The sequence below is a fragment of the Mustela lutreola genome, chromosome 14, assembly GCF_030435805.1.
Source record: "Mustela lutreola isolate mMusLut2 chromosome 14, mMusLut2.pri, whole genome shotgun sequence".
In the NCBI taxonomy this organism is placed as follows: domain Eukaryota; kingdom Metazoa; phylum Chordata; class Mammalia; order Carnivora; family Mustelidae; genus Mustela; species Mustela lutreola.
Genome location: NC_081303.1, coordinates 70,560,284 through 70,575,861, shown reverse-complemented (window position 1 = coordinate 70,575,861; position 15,578 = coordinate 70,560,284). Strand labels below are relative to the sequence as shown.

The 15,578-nt window shown below is 55.0% G+C and overlaps 1 protein-coding gene across 3 annotated transcripts; it reads right to left on the bottom strand.

Moving 5' to 3' along the window:
* Positions 1-50: 50 nt before the first annotated feature.
* ARHGAP30 (Rho GTPase activating protein 30) lies at positions 51-15,382 on the bottom strand. Of its 3 annotated transcripts, none has more exons than XM_059145241.1 (12): positions 14,937-15,382; positions 10,239-10,341; positions 7,707-7,851; positions 6,707-6,789; positions 6,481-6,588; positions 5,793-5,920; positions 4,948-5,119; positions 4,768-4,871; positions 4,612-4,689; positions 3,632-4,027; positions 2,541-2,806; positions 51-2,448 (listed from the first exon to the last, which is right to left on the bottom strand). In XM_059145241.1, exons 1-12 carry the CDS (start codon positions 15,031-15,033, stop codon positions 829-831), a joined length of 3,300 nt encoding a protein of 1,099 aa, XP_059001224.1. In that variant the 5' UTR covers positions 15,034-15,382; the 3' UTR covers positions 51-828. The 3 variants fall into 3 exon arrangements, with proteins under 3 accessions (XP_059001224.1, XP_059001225.1, XP_059001226.1); XM_059145242.1 differs by having other exon boundaries at positions 2,712-2,806; XM_059145243.1 differs by lacking the exon at positions 14,937-15,382 and having other exon boundaries at positions 7,707-7,847.
* Positions 15,383-15,578: the final 196 nt, after the last annotated feature.

Genomic DNA, 15,578 nt, shown 5'->3' with positions numbered 1-15,578 from the left:
GCGATCCCTATCACCTAAGACTCTATTAAGCATAATGAGACTCCACACTGTTTACATATAAAAGTATAACTTTTATTCTGAGACATTGCTTCTAACTAGAACAGAATCTGCAGCCCCAGCCTGTCTGGAGAAGCAGTCCCATGGCCTGAGTTATGCCGCTCCCCTTCCCCGAAATAGGAGGAAGTTATTCCGAAGGAAAAATGAGAAGCCAGGGAGATCCGTACAAGACCTCTCTTCCTAAAGGGGACTGGAGGCAGACAGTAGGGATGCTGGAAAGGGGGCCAGTCCGGCATTTGAGGCCCGAGGTCTTCAACGAGCCCCTTGACGTGGTCCTCCTAATCTAGAGCTAGGAGGGTCTGGAGGAATCCAAGAGTAGAGTCAGGATGGGCAGTTCAGAAGTGTTTGTGTGTGACAGGCTCTGATGTGGCCCTTTCCTCCCCTCCTCCACCCTGGACTTGCATGAAGGGAAGTGCACAGCCTCAGAGGAGAGCAGGCACTTTGCAGAGTTCCCTCTTCATTCTTCATGTTGAGAAACCTCTTAAGTATTCCGCCTACTCTTTGTTTCCTTTGACCAAGGCCCCAGTCCCTGGTAACAGGGTTTTGGTGACTTTCTTGGGAATATTCTAAGGGATAAGTGCTTTGTGTCTGAAACAAACTCAGGTAAACCAACTGAGGCAATGCTTCCCACAGTCAAGAAGAGAAGCTGGAGGGTCAAAGCCTATGGTGTTGGGCACTACAGCTGCTCAGGCTGCAGAAGAGACAGCTAGTTTGGGATCCTCGAGATTGGAGACCACCTACTACCCTCTTTGCCCAGTGCTATGGTCCTTCTCACAGTTCCTCACCTCTCCCAGGGGTAGCCTGTGTTTCAAATGCATATGATCGGCGCTGTGGGGACAGAAGAGGGTCAGGGGGCTGGTGTTCCCTGGGGGGCAGACTATGCCGACTCCGGTGTCCAGACCCTTCTGTGTCTTCGGGTGGGAGCTCCAGGTAGCTAAGTGGCCGAGGAGAATAGGCAGGGATCATACTACAGGGGGAGGTTCTGGGGATGAGGCTATAGTCCCCACCCCCAGTACAGGTCTGGGTCCGCCGAACTCCCTGAGCCTCAGTCCTCTGACGATCCCGGGCCAGGGCCACAGCAGCATCAAAAGAAAGACTGCCTCCATTCCTCCAAGAGGAACGGGAGGCTCTGGACCCCCAAGCCCTTTCCCCAGGAGTCCCATCGAGCCGACCAGGCCTTGGGCATGGGTTTGCAGGTGCCACATGGATCTTGCTACACATTGCACTAGGCATCTTGGCAAATTGTGGTTTGGGGGGCACCACGGGCACAGAGCGGATCTGTTGGACCTGAACCAGGGAGGAAGCCAGGCGCATGCCCACACCGCTAGGTGAGCCAAGAGGACAGGGGCACAGATTGCAGCCCTCTGGACTGGGCTGCCCCTCAGGCTCCATCTCCTCTAGCTGGGGTGGCTGTGGGGTTGCCTCAGAGGACTGGGAATTGCCCCCTTTGGCACTGTCAGTCTCCAGGGACTCTGCGTGTGACCCTTCAGGAGGGGAGTCCTTTCCTAAATGGTCACCTCCAGCCCTCTGGTCTCCCTCAGACTCTCCATCCCCACTCTCCCTGTCCATGCTGACCTCTCCTCCTCCAGCTGCTGCTTCTGGGCTTCTGCGATCTTCACCGTCTCCTCGGTCTTCTCTTACCTCTTGGTCCCTCTGCCCCTCCTGCCCTTTAACCTCATCCTCTCTGGCTTCTTCTGCCTCTTGTTTGTGTACAACTTCCCAGCTCTCCTCAGCAACTTGGTTTTCCTGGACCCCACACTCTGGGTCGCTTCTGGCTCGTACCTGGCCTTCCTGGCCTTCCTGAGCCTCTTCCTCTCTCTCAGTCTTCCTTTCCATCTCCTTGCCTTTGCTCGGCTCTCCTTCTGTTCCCTCCACATCCTGAGCTTCCTTCATACTCTCATTCTCCTGCTGGCTTTTAGACTCCTCTCCCTTGGCCTCTGTCTCTTTCCCACTCCCTTCTCTCAAACTGACCATCTCTTGGCTTTCCGCAGCCTTCCCTCCTTCCTCGCCGGTCTCTCCATCGTCCCCCTCGCTCTCCGGACTCCCCTCAGCCTCCTCCCTGAGGGCCCATGTGTTCTCAGGGTCAGCCTCCTTGGCCTCCCCTCCTTTGCAGCATGCATCTTCTCCCTCGGCCTGCCCTGGAGCCTCCTGTCTCCCACACCCTGCTGTCTCTTCCTCCGGACTTCTGGAACCCTGCCAGGTTGGGGGTTTGGGCATCAGAAGGGGACTTAGGTCATCATAGGCACTCAGGAAGACTTCCTCCCCACTTTCCTCTTCTCCTTCGGGCCTGGGGGCAGCAGAGTCCGGCGAACAGCAGCTGGGGGCCAAGACAAACTGCGCCTCATCCAGGGACAGGTCATCTAGGGGTGGCTCCACGGAGAACTCCTCCACCTGCAGACATAGCACTGGAGCTCAGGACCAGGTGGCCCTGTCCACCCTCTGGCTTCCTCACCACCCTCAAACCCAGCACAGCTCCTCCTTACCTGAGGCCCAACTCGCAAGAGCTCCTCCAGGTAGCCCATCCCAGGGTCGTCCTCCCCAGGGGAGAAGGCTGCTCCTGCTGCTCCTGCCTGGGCCACCTCCCCATCCTCCACCCCCACCCACTCAGGCTCTGAGCTGCTTGAGTCCTCTAGGAAGGAGAAGGAATCCTGCACCTCCTGGGACAGGCAGTCCTCCAGGGCAGGGGCCATGTCCTCTGGGCCACTGTCAGCCAGGGGACCTGTGGCCGAACTTGCCTCCAACTTCTCATCTGTTGGAAGGAAAACATGTCAGGAACACAAAGGTCAAGACCAGCCTTGACCCTTTCCAATGCAGATCTTCCTATCATTACTGCCATTTCAGGCCCAACCTCCCAGCCTAGGTACTCCATGTGGCTGACCCTCTCAGCTCAGTATCCCTGACTCCTGGCTTATAGCTGCCTTGCTGAGCTCCTACCAGGTGCCAGGCACCACGCTGTACCTTTCACAACACCTTATCTAATTTCACCCCCACAAAACAGCTCTATAATGTAGGATGTTTATCATTATTTTAAATATGAGGAAAATAAGACTCAGATTTGTCCAAGATCCTAGCTCGGTCACCTCCAACTGAAATGTATAACAAATAGCTTAACCTAGGTCCCCTGTCCTACTGCAAGCAACAATAACTGTGTCACAAGATTAGGAGAGAATGAAATAAGCTGATGCTTGCAAAGTCCTAATCATGGCACCCAGCACATAGTAAGCCTTCAGTAAATGTTAGCTGTTAGTATTAATACCATTATTATTATAACATCATCTATTGTATATCCTCACCTTGTACTTAGTGATCCCTACTGTATATATCTGACACAGACTCCCATTCTTGGGTATATCAGTGACCTGAAGGATGCCAGAGATCCCCTCTCCATGAACCACAGAACCTGGTGATATTACCAGATCCCTCCAACCCGGTATCCAGGAAGGCAGCTGAAGGTGACCATCCAAAGCCCGGGACCCGAGGCCTCTGCCATCCCCAGGACAGATCCCTGGCACCAGAGCTTCAGCTTAGGGTTCTAGCCCCTTCTCCAAGTTCTGAGAGATCCCTGAGTCCTCACCTGGGGGGCCAGGGCCAGGGCCAGGCCCAGGGCCAGAGGCAGGGCTTGGCCGGGGCTGTAGGGCGGGGCACTCAAGGCCACGGGTGAGTCTGGCCAAGGAGACGTTAGAGATGATATTTGGGGGCACGTTGAGGATAGAGGTGATGTGTAGTGGGAGGTTGACATTGTAGGGGTCTGAGATGTGCACCCCAACACAGCGCTCTGCACGGCTACAGCCCCCAGCACGGATTGCTGACCGCCCCGCTCGTGGCGTGCCTGGCTCAGAATTCGTGCCGCCCAGGGCCTCTGCCTCAGGCTCCTGTTCACCTTCTGCTGCCTCTGCAGAATCATTCTCCAAGCTATCCGGCAGCAGTGGGCTTGGCCGGGGACTGCCAGGTCCCACCAGCACCTCTGGCTCTGCGGAGGAGAGAGAAGAGAGTAACCTCAGCCGCAAGTGGCCCGGACACCTCGGGAAGGCTCTGGAGAATGCCCCCTGCTTTCTCAGGCCTGAGAGCCAGGACAGTTGGAAGGCACCCGGCCGAGCTTCCCTGGGCCACTCCTGCGCATGTTCCACAGCCAGCTCAGCACCTACACTTACTCAGGAACCCCCTTCCCTCCATGAAGATACACTCACTGGCCCCATCAGTGCCCCCCACCTCCACAAACACACACCACCCTGGACCTCTCTGTACACTCAGAGGCACACACCCACTGATCAGATGATAAACTCACTACTAACCCTAGCATCTGGGACTCTGGCTGGTGCATAACAGGAGCTCATTATGTATTTTTGCAAATAATGAGCACATCTGGCCACGTGTACAGACACACAAGCACACAGGAATGCACACACAATGGGCTCACCCATAATACTATTCCTTGGCTGACACATTCTCAGACAGGCTTGCACATGGGTATTCACCTGCCTACACTTGCACGTATGTATACACACACACACACACACACACACACACACACACCAAGGGCACACCTAGACTCACCATCGCTGGCCCCAGCTGCAGCACTCAGTGAGTCCATGCTCTTGGCTGGCCGCAGAGTCCCCTTATCAGATTTGTCCTCTGCAAGACACGGATGTTTGTAGAGCCGGGGCCTCGTATGCCTTCAGCAGAGCTCCCCCTACCTCTCTTCAGACTCACCTCTGTCCTCAGCCCCCCGGGGGAGTTTACGTTTGGTCTCATGGCCAGAGCGACCCAAATTGAAGATAGATCTCCACTTCCTGACCTTCAAAGATCCCTTTCTCCTGGAGGGAATAGAGAGAACATGAGGGTTGGGCCTGGTGGTCAGTGCAGGAGAGGGGCCCAGGAAGGGGGCCTTACTTGTGCTCTGCAAGCTCAATGATAGTGTGGTAGGGCCGCATCTGTGGGGGTCCATCACCAGCCTGCAGGATGCTAGGCAGGTGGCAGGGCAGGGACCTGGGCATGAGGTCCTCGGGGCTGGCTGATGCCCGGGCCCCTGGAAGTGATCGCCATCCACTTTCCATCTCCCCACCTAGGAAAAGAAGAGGAATTGGCCGGGCAAGAACAGAGGTGAGAGAGGGCTTCAGGTATCCAGCTCCTCACAGCCCCCTCCCACTCACCAACTAACTAGCTGATTGGGGATATACTCGGAAGCCTTTGGAGGCAGATGCTCCATGTCTAGCTCCTCAAGAGGGAATCCTCAGTGGGAGGTTTGTGCGGGGAAGGGGGGTGTCTTGGTGGCTCAGTCAGTTCAGCATCTGCTTTTGGCTTGGGTCATGATCTCCAGGTTCTGGGATTGAGTCCCACATCAGGCTCTCTGCTCAGTGGGGAGCCTGCTTCTACCTCTTCCCCTGCTTGTGCTCTCTCTGTCTCTGTCTCTCAAGTGAATAAATTAAAAATAATAATAATAAAGGAATCCCAGGGATAAGGGGTAGGAGATCCCAGGACATTGGTGCGTTAGGGGTGGGAATAATCAGTCAGTAGCCCTGAGAACCCAGATGGCACTTAGCAGGAGGGGGCTGCTCAAGTACCGACCACACCATCATCTCCGTAGCGTCTTCTCCACGGGACCATAAGCAACATCCCTCTGTGACTCAGTTCCCTCACGTGCAGAACACGGAGACTGAACTAGGTGACCTCTAAGGCCCTCTGTCACCTTGACATGACTCCCCAGAGTGTGGTGGCGTGGTGGGTGGCACACTGACCAGAGAGAGCGGCGCCCCCGAAGAGCTGGTCCACGTGCGTGAGGATGAACTCGACCACAATGGACTGCACACGCACCTCCATGAAGGCTGCTGTCCCATTGAAGCCCGAGGCCTCTATGTCCTTGGACCTGTGGCAATATGGAGTTACTCCCCTGCAGTCCCGCCACACTTCCCCATCCGAATTCTCCAATAATAGCCTACCCCTTCTCCCCTGCACGCCCTTAACCTCCTCCCGACCTCTTCAACTACCTGCGTGATTCAAGTCTCAGTGCCACTCCCTTCGGGAAGCCCTCTCGGACACCCCCCTCAGAATTAATCTCTACTTCTTTTGCACACAGGAGTGCGCTGTTATAATAGCTCTCAGGACTTCTCAGAGTTGGCCCGGCACACAGAGATATGCAGGCCAGTTCTCCAGGAGACTGTAAGATGTTTGCTCAACAAACATTCCACAAGGACTCTTCCTGTTCCAATCCCCGAGCTCAGTGATACAGTGTAAGAAGACACAAAGGCCTTGTGTCCAGTGGGTGAACCCCATCCCACTCGATGTACTTCGGAACCCTCCTGTTTCTCCCTGGGCTCCACGAGACCCCCGCAGCCCTCTCCAGTGCACCTGCGCAGCCACACCCATTCCTGGAGCCACCTCTGGGGGCTCAGCCTGGATCCCACCCACTGCTCCTGCCATGCCCACCTCAGCAGGTTGGGGGCCCACACGATGGCCAGGTTGCGGGCATGCATGTTGGTCTGAGCACTGAATGAGGCCATGTGCACCAGATGTCGCATGAGGAACTCCAGGGTCCTGCAGAAAGGAGGCATTGGGGCCAGGGGTCGGACGGAGGGATGGAGGTCAGGAGGCCGATGAGACAAGGGCTGTCTGGGCATGGTTGGGACTCCGGGAGCCGGGGATCCACACGCACCTATAGTTGGGGACAGGGAGTTCTCGAAGCACTTCTAGGATCTTGACCAAGCGCTCAGGCTCCAGCTGCACTCCCACGGCATCCTGATTGGGAGGAAGTGTTCAAGAAACAAGGAAGCACTGCCCCTGCCTACTCCTGGGAGCACTGAGCCCAACTCCCGCAAACAATGCTGGGCTGTGCCTCGCCCCATCCCCCACCCCAGATCCTTCAGAGGACACTGACATACCAGGCGGAGCTCAGAATTTGGGGCCCACAAGGCCTGCAGCTGGGTCTTGGCTATGCCACTCAGTAGCTTGGTGACCTCGAGCACCTTCCTGCCAGTCTCCCTCAGCACCCTCCTCAGAAGGCCCCGATTCAGGATCCCCTTAGCAACCCCTCCCTGTGGGTGCTCCCGGGCTATGGGGTTATTCCAAGGTGCCCAGGAAGGCAAGTGCCCACCCAGGCTAACCCGTGCGGGCTGAGTGCGATGAGCTGCTGTTCTGGATTTCTAAATGCTATTCTGTTCGGTAAAAATGCAACTTATTTTTTAAATGTTACTGAATTCAAGAGAGCATTTCTGTCACATGTCTTCTTATTCAAAAGAGGCTCGACATACAATCTGCTCCTGGAGGGGCAGGCCTGAAAAAGGGTTGGCTTCTGAGAAGGGCTCCCATTCTCTTAAACGTAAGGACGCTGTGGTCTAGGTGATTTCCAAGGGCCCTCGGCTCTCGGCCTGGGTTCTGCCTTCCCCGAGTCCCACCCCTGTGCTATGTGTGATCTGCAGGCTGATGGAGGAAGGGCCAAGAGAAGACAGACTCGAAGGCGCAGGTAGCAGCCCTCCCGGCCCCCCTGCACAACCCATGGAGGGACTTTGCAGGGAGGGACCTCTTCGTTCTCATGTGGTCTCAGTCATCGAGCATCACAGGACCCTGTCTGCCACTGGACGCACTCGGGAGATCAAAGCCTCCCCAGCGGTTGTCCCTCCGCCTTGGGTCCCTCCTTGCCTCGCCTCTCAACTCACCGCGAACTTGTCGTAGAGGCGGTAAGTGAGCAGGGGGTCTGGCAGCTCTCTGAAATAGGCCTTGCACAGGGACGAGACGCAGTGAATGTCTTGCAGGTAAACATCTTTGCGCAGGTCTGGCTTCCGCTCTGCCTCGAACTCCTGCCTGGGGAGGTGGAGCGTGGTCAGGAGTGGTGGGGCCAGGGCCCGTGCACGTGGGGCACAGCCGCCACGTGCACGGGCCCTGGAAGAAGGCTGTGGGACACGTGTGTAGGTGAGGCAGCGGGTGTAGATGGATAGCACACGGGGTTGTGGGGGGAGGACTAGGGACGTGGGCTGTGTGTGAACACGGAGACGTGTCAGGGATGTAACTGTGGGTGTTGCATAGCAAGGTTGGGGTACGGAGGATTCAAGAAAAGCGGAGAGATGAATGTACATGTGTTTCTGGGTACGTGTAAAGATGGAGGCGTGTAACTCTCAGAAGGAAACATTGAGTGTAAATTTTCACGACCTTGGAAGAGGCAACAGTTTCTTAGATAAGACACCAAAAGCACAAGCAGCCCAAGAAAAAGCAGATACATTGAACAGCAAGTGACAAACTCCTGTGTGTCAGAGGACACGACGGAGAAAGCAAAGACAATCCACAGAATGGAAGAAAATCAGAGATTTGGTAAGTGTTTAATATGCGGAATATATCAGGGCACCTGGGTGTCTCAGTTGTTAAGCGTCTGCCTTTGGCTCAGGTCATGATCCAGGGGTCCTGGGACAGAGCCTCTTGTCAGGCTCCCTGCTCAGCGGGGATCTGCTTCTCCCTCTCCCTCTGCCCCACTCCCCCCGCTTCCGCTCTCTCTCGCTCACTCTTTCTCTCTCTCATAAATGAATAAAATCTTTTTTTTTTAAGTGTTTTTTTATTTTTTTAAAGATTGTATTATTTACTTAAGAGAGAGAGATCACAAGTAGGCAGAGAGGCAGGCAGAGAGAGAGGAGGAAGCAGGCTCCCCACTGAGCAAGGAGCCCCATGTGGGGCTCAATCCCAGGACCCTGAGATCATGACCTGAGCTGAAGGCAGAGGCTTTAACCCACTGAGCCACCCAGGCGCCCCAATGAATAAAATCTTTTTTTAAAAAATCCAGAATTTATAAAGAATTCTTACAACTCAAAGGAAACAAATAACCTAATTTAAAAATGAGCCAGGTGGGGCACTGGGGTGGCTCAGTCATTAAGCATCTGCCTTTGGCTCAGATCATGATCCCAGGGTCCTGGGATTGAGCCCCCCCATGGGGCTCCTTGCTCAGTGGGAAGCCTGCTTCTCTCTCTCCCACCTCCCCTGCTTGTGTTCCCTCTGTGTCTCTCTCTGTCAAATAAATAAAATATTTTTTAAAATAAGTAAGTGAGGGGCGCCTGGGTGGCTCAGCAGGTTAAATCTTTTGCCTTCGACTCAGGTCATGGTCCCAGGGTCCTGGGATGGAGCCCCGCATCAGGCTCTCTGCTCAGCGGGGAGCCTGCTTCCTCCTCTCTCTCTGCCTGCCTCTCTGCCTACTTGTGATCTCTGTCTGTCAAATAACTAAAATCTTTGAAAAAAAAAAAAGTAAGTATGCAAATAAATTAAAAAAAAAAAATGAGCCAGGGGTTGGAATAGAAAGTTCTCCAAAGAAGACATGAAGTATAAGTGACTCTTAATCTCACAAAACAAACTGAGGGTTGCTGGGGGGAGGGGGGTTGGGAGAAGGGAGTGGGATTATGGACATTGGGGAGGGTATGCGCTTTGGTGAGTGCTGTGAAGTGTGTAAACCTGGTGATTCACAGACCTGTACCCCTGGGGATAAAAATATATGTTTCTAAAAAATAAAAAATTAAAAAAAAAAAAAAAAGAAGACATGAAGTAAGTCATCTGTTCGCTACCAGAGAAGAGCCAAGAAGTGGAAACCACCCAAATATTCATCGACTGACGGACGGACAAACAAAATATGATTCCGTCACACAAAGAGATGAAGGCCAACATCTGAGACAATCCGCATGAGCCCTAAAAACAAACTAAGGGAAAGAGCCACACACAAAAGTTTCCAATTATACAATTCCATTTATCTGAAACGTGCAGAAAAGACACATTCGTAGAGATAGAAAGCAGACTAGTGGTTTCGAGAGGCTGAGGGAAAGGAGAAACATGGAGTGACTGCTTTTGGGTGTTTCTTTTGGGGTTGAGGAAATGTTCTGGAATTCGATAGTGGTGATTGCGGTGTGACCTTGTCATTGTAGTAAAAAAATCACTGAATTGCCCATTTTTAAAGAGTGAGTTTTATGCTATGTGAATTATAGCCCCAAATGTTTAAGCTGGGTGGTTGGACGGGGGAGCGGAGACATATGTGTCTGTGTAGACACATGCATGCCAGCCTGGCGGGAAATGGGGTGCATGGTTTCCGTCTTTCCTGAGGAGTCCGGAGCTCCTCCCTTAGACAGCACCCAGCACCCATGTTTCCTTCTACCCACTGCCCTCGCCCCTCTGGCTCCCTGGCCTCCCAGCCCATAGAGCTCTCCCCTCATTGCCTGACTCACCGGAGCTTCTGGATGTTGGAAGACACCCCCGAGAGGCGGTAGATGCCGTCCACCACTCCGTACTCCTCCACAAACTCCGCACAGCTCTTCAGCACCTGTGGCACTGGGGACACGGACGGAGCAGAGAGAGAGAAATCAGGTCTGGGAGGTCAGGGGACCTGAGAGACAGAGGGAAGGGGTTCGAGGGACTGGAAGCAGAGCTCATGAATAAAAACTTGTCAGACGGATTCTTAGAAGACATCAGCTCTCGCCTGTGCATCTCTCTGAGATCTCTCTGCCCAGGGAGTCCAGAGCCTCTGCCTAAATCCCCCCAAGGGAGGGGAAGCCCCCTGGCTCTCCAGGTTGCCCATTCCCATTAGAAAGCTCTGCCTTCGTGGAACTGAAATTTGTTGCTCTGTAATTACTACTTGGTTTCCAGAATTTTCCAAGAGGCAGCCGTCTGGTTGGAAGGGTGCTCAGAGTAGCAGGACAGGTCTCGGAAGTACACTTATTAAACACTCTGTGTATAAGATGAAGGAACATTCGTTGTCCTGACCCAAAAGGGGCAGAGCTGACGGGGACTATCGTGAAGCACCCCGTCTCAGAAGCAAGTGTGTGGGCGTCAGGTCTGTCACAGGAAAGTACACAAAATTGGGACAGGTCAGGTCAGGAGAGAAACACCTGTGTGCCCATTTCCAGATAAGAAAACTGAGGGTCAAAGAAGTAACAAGTGCCCAGTACCACCCAGCTAGGGCCAGCATCCAAATCCAAGTGCGCAAAAAGTTGTATTCTCTCTCCCGACCTGGGCCCCCTCTGCTGTTACTAGACTGTAAGCTCCTTAAGGACAAGATCTCATTGTGACTTTTTTTTTTTTTTGGTCCCCTCTCTGAGTAACCAATCTGATGTCTCATGTTTTCTGACATGGTGTCTCAGACACAGGAAACTCTAACCCAGGGGTGAGCTCCCATCTTCACGAGGCCACATGTTTCTCCTTCTGAAGCCTTCCCTGCCTTAAATCATTGCTTCACCCCAGTCTCCACTGCTCACCTCACAGGTCTAGAATGAAGTATAAACTCAGCGCAGGGTGTTTAAACCCTTCACCAACCAGACCCCGCTGTTGTCCCGGTCTGAGAGCCAGTCACGCCTCCCACACACCCTCCCATCCAGACGATGGGAAAACCAGAGGAAACCCTCTCCTGTGTCAGTGTCAGAGCTGTTTCTCCTCAGCCATCTATTTTTTTTTTTTTTTCTGCTGGGTTTTCTGAGTCTTACTCCTGACGATGTTTATCTCTTTACTCGAATCACTAGGAAGCTCAGAGCCGTATCCAGAAACCATGTAGCATTACATGATACGCATTTCCGGAGACCGATCTCACCTGCTCCTCTTGTTTCTCCTTCAACCCAATTCCCTCAGTCATTTTATTCCACCCTTTCATAAAATTTTGGGATTTGGATCACAACTTTACCACAGTTTTGTGTACCTCCCTGTGACAGAGCTGAATTCCATGCACCCGCTAACCCCCACACTTCCAGCCCAAGTTCTTGGTGGAATTGAGTAATTAAGTAAGATGGAAATAGAGGATGAAGGGAGAAATCCATGAGCCCATCAACCACGACTGTAAACCCTCCTTGTATGAGCCGGTGTCCACACCCTTTGTCCTCCTGCACCCCAGAGCCAGGAACTTGGGTGAGACCAGGAAGGCATGGGGGTGGAGAATTTCAGGAGGCACCCAGTCCTAGGGCTGTGCACGTGGCAACTGCGCGCACACACAACCTTGGGAGTGAGAGCATCCCTAAGAAAGAGCTGCCAGTCTCTAAATTCCAGGCCCACTCATCTCAGGATTGAGTTCAAGCTCCACACTGGGGGTAAAGACTACTAAAATAGGGGCACCTGGGTGGCTTGGTCAGTCGTTAAGCATCTGCCTTCAGCTCAGGTCATAATCCCGGGATCCTGGGATGGAGCCCCGCGTTGGACTCCCTGCTACCTCCCTCTTCCCTTCCCCTGCTTGTGCTCCCTCTCTCACTGTGTCTCTCTCTGTCAGATAAATAAATAAAATCTTTTTAAAAAAGATTACTAAAATAAATAAACTTAGAAAGGAAAGAAAGAAAGAAAGAAAGAAAGAAAGAAAGAAAGAAAGAAAGAAAGAAAAAATTAAAAAGGCACCCAGGCACTGGTTGCAGCCCCAAGAGTGAGGGCTTTGTTAAATTTCATGCCCTGTTCCTTTCTCTTGTCCTCAGTTCTAGCGCTATAGTTCACTCCCCATCCCTCCTTCCAAGACCTGGGCCCCTTTGCCAGCCTCGCCCTACCCTCAGGTCCCCAACCCTGAATGCAGAAGCGGGGTGGACCCTTCTCCCTTGGCTGCTGCTTGACGCTCAGGTTACTAATGGCACCTCAGCTCTTTGGGCCACCATGACACTCTGTTGACGCATAGCCCAGGATCACCTAAAGCCTGGGCTCTCTCCACAGGACGGCAACCAAGCCAGATCTCCCCCCCTCGTGCCCTTGTCTGTGGATTTTGGATCTCCTGAAAAGACCCTTATAGGGGCACCTGTGTGGCTCAGTAGGCTAAGCATCTCCTGCCTTTGGCACCAGTTTTGATCTCAGGGTCCTGAGATGGAGCCTGGTGCCTGGCTCCGTGCTGGGCGGGGAGCCTCTTAATGGTCTCTCTCTCCCTCTCCCTCTCCCTCTGCCCCTCCCCCCACCTCTCTAAACAAAAAAAAAGAAAAAAGAAAAAGAAGGTATTCAAGAGCCTAAGGAATCAGAGCCGCAGAGGAAAGGAAGACAGGAAGACAGGGCCGAGGTATGGGGCCAAGGAATGGAGACGTCAGGGAATGCGGCCTGGGAAGAGGGCCCCGAGTTTAGAGACCGGCAGAATCCGAAACCTGAACAAGGCAGCCAAGAGAGAGAGTCTGGGAAAAGGAAGAACTCAGAACAGGTCGGGCTTGGAGAAGGAAATGACCACCTTCCTAGGGCCGGGAGCGGGGAGAGGGCGCTGAGACCGAGCAGATGAGCGCGGGGAGAATTAAGCTAACCAGGGAGGATAAATTAAGCAGGAACACAGATCTCCACAAGTGTGGCCTTGATTCTGTGCGGACTCTTGGGTTAAAGGGAACAGCCATAGCCAGGCTGGCTCGGGCTCTGTCCTCTCACTTCCCACCTGTCTGGGGTTGGGGGGGGGGGGATGGGGAGAGGCTGCCCCTGTTGCATAGGGTGCTGGACATCCTGCCACCCTTGAGCTCAGGTAAGGTTCTGAGGAGGGGCAGGACGGGCTTCTCTCCTCCTCCAGAGTCCTCCAGGACCAGACGTCTAAGCCTTCCAGAGAACGGGCCCCTCACCGGCCGGGAAGGCAGACAGAGGCCGGAGGGGATACCGGATCCGGGGTGGGGGTCTATGTTTCAGCACTGGGCTGCCAGGGGCCACAGAGCAGTGCAGCACAGGGATGAGACCGAACTGAGAGTTTGCAGAAAGCTGGAAGAATGTCAGCCCCATTGAATCCTGTGGCCCTTGGCCAAGAGTCCTGGTTCTTAAGAGGAGTCCATGAGCCGGGCTCTGCAGGAGGGGAAGAGAAAGGCAGAGCAGGGCCTCCACAGCTGAAGCTGTGTAAGCTTCTACTCTGGGGCCCGGGGTTTCCCTTAACCTGGGCGGGTGGGGATGGGGGCCTCTGGGGGAGGAGAAAAGGGGAAGGAGGTGTTTGGGGACAAGGGGGCGGGGCTAAGGGCAGGAAATGAGCTAGGAACCACCATCACCTTCCCCTCCTCGACAGGAGCCACAGCCCAGAGCAGCAGAGAGGACAAAGAGGAAATGACAGATTGGGGTGGGGTGTTGGGGGGGGGGGAACGTGCCCTGCTCTGGGAGGAGCTCCAAGTGCCAAAAACAAGCTGGACTGGGCAGCCAGGGTCCCTGCGGTCAACTTCAAATCAAATCCAGCTCCGTTCACCAGGGGCTGCTCCATGCCAGATTGAGCCCAGGACTGCCCCTGCTCCTGCTGGCTTCCGAGCCCCTCTAGGGAACCCAGGGAGACAGTAGACAGGCCCCAAAGACAGCCCCACACCCACTCCTTTGCACCCTGTACCCCTACCCTCCAACCAGCCTCAGGCATCTCTTTTAGCCAACTAGCGCCCCCCCCCATTTCAGCAGCTTCTCCCCCTGCCCTCTGCTTTGAACCTGTCCCTCCTGTGCCCAGGGAGGGCCATGGAGACTGTGGGAGGTCCCAGCCCACGCCCTCACCGGCAGCCCAGCAAGGCTGCATGAGGGTCGGAGCGCCGGAGCCCCTCAACCACGTTCCTGGACGCTCTTCTCCGACCAGGAAACCCCCGTCCTCCCGTGCGCCACCGTCAGACTCTCCTAAGAGCCCTTCTCCGGGCTCCTTCCAATTCAGGCCCAAGGATCCTCCCTTGGCCTTTCCATCACTCCTCCGCTGGCCGCGTCGTCCCCGCAGCCTCCGGCTCTGTCCCCAGCAGTGGTGCCGTCGCCTCTCTTTTGCCTGCTTCTCTCGGTCTCTCATCTCTCCATCCTCTCCGCGCCCCCCAGCCTCCCCATGCCCAGGTAGTTACACAAGGGGGCTCCCCGGCCTTCTCCGCTCAGCCACGTTTCCTGTAGCACCTGCTCCTCGGGCTCCTGGGTGCTGACTCCACACCACTGCCCCGAGCACCGGGGTGCTGCCTCTGCCCCTCGCTCCGTGCCCCCCACCCCACAGCTGCCCTGAGCCGCCTCCTTACCCTCCTGGCCCGAACGCTGCAGCTGCTCCTGCAAGTCACACCCGAACACCCTCTCCTTCGAGCTGCCCTTCTTCTTTCCCTTTTGCCGAGACTTCATGGCTGGAGCCCCCGGGGGCCCTGGCCCAGCCCCCTCTGCCCCCCCCAAGACCTTTGCCCTACCAGTCCCCCATAGGATCCTAAGCCGGCCTCTGGGCTTGGCCCGGCCCCAGGGGGCAGGGCTCCAAACTGGGGAGGGTGGAGGGTGGCCTGGGCAACAGGCAGTGGCTCCTGCCTCTGCCTCTGGGGCCCCCGGCTACACGGAAGTAGCTGTGGAAGAGGAAGCTGCCAGGACCCTGAAGAAGCTGGGTCTCGTGGCCCAGGCTGGCACTCGCCCCTCTGGCCCAGCTCAGCCCTAGGGGAGCAGGAAGCTGTGCAGCTCCTCCAACCCGCTTCCTGTTAGAGCATCTTTGCAACCACAGGGCCTGGGGTGGGGGAGGCAGCTGACATTCACATCCTCAACCCATCACTGGGACTTCGCTCATTGGTCAAGGCCACGTGACGTCAGAGCCCCAGGGTGGGGTGGTGGCGCCTGGGGCGTAGGCAGGTGACTGACACCCTTAGAGACCAAGATTTGGGGGGTCGGGGCAAAGCCCAGAGGCTGGC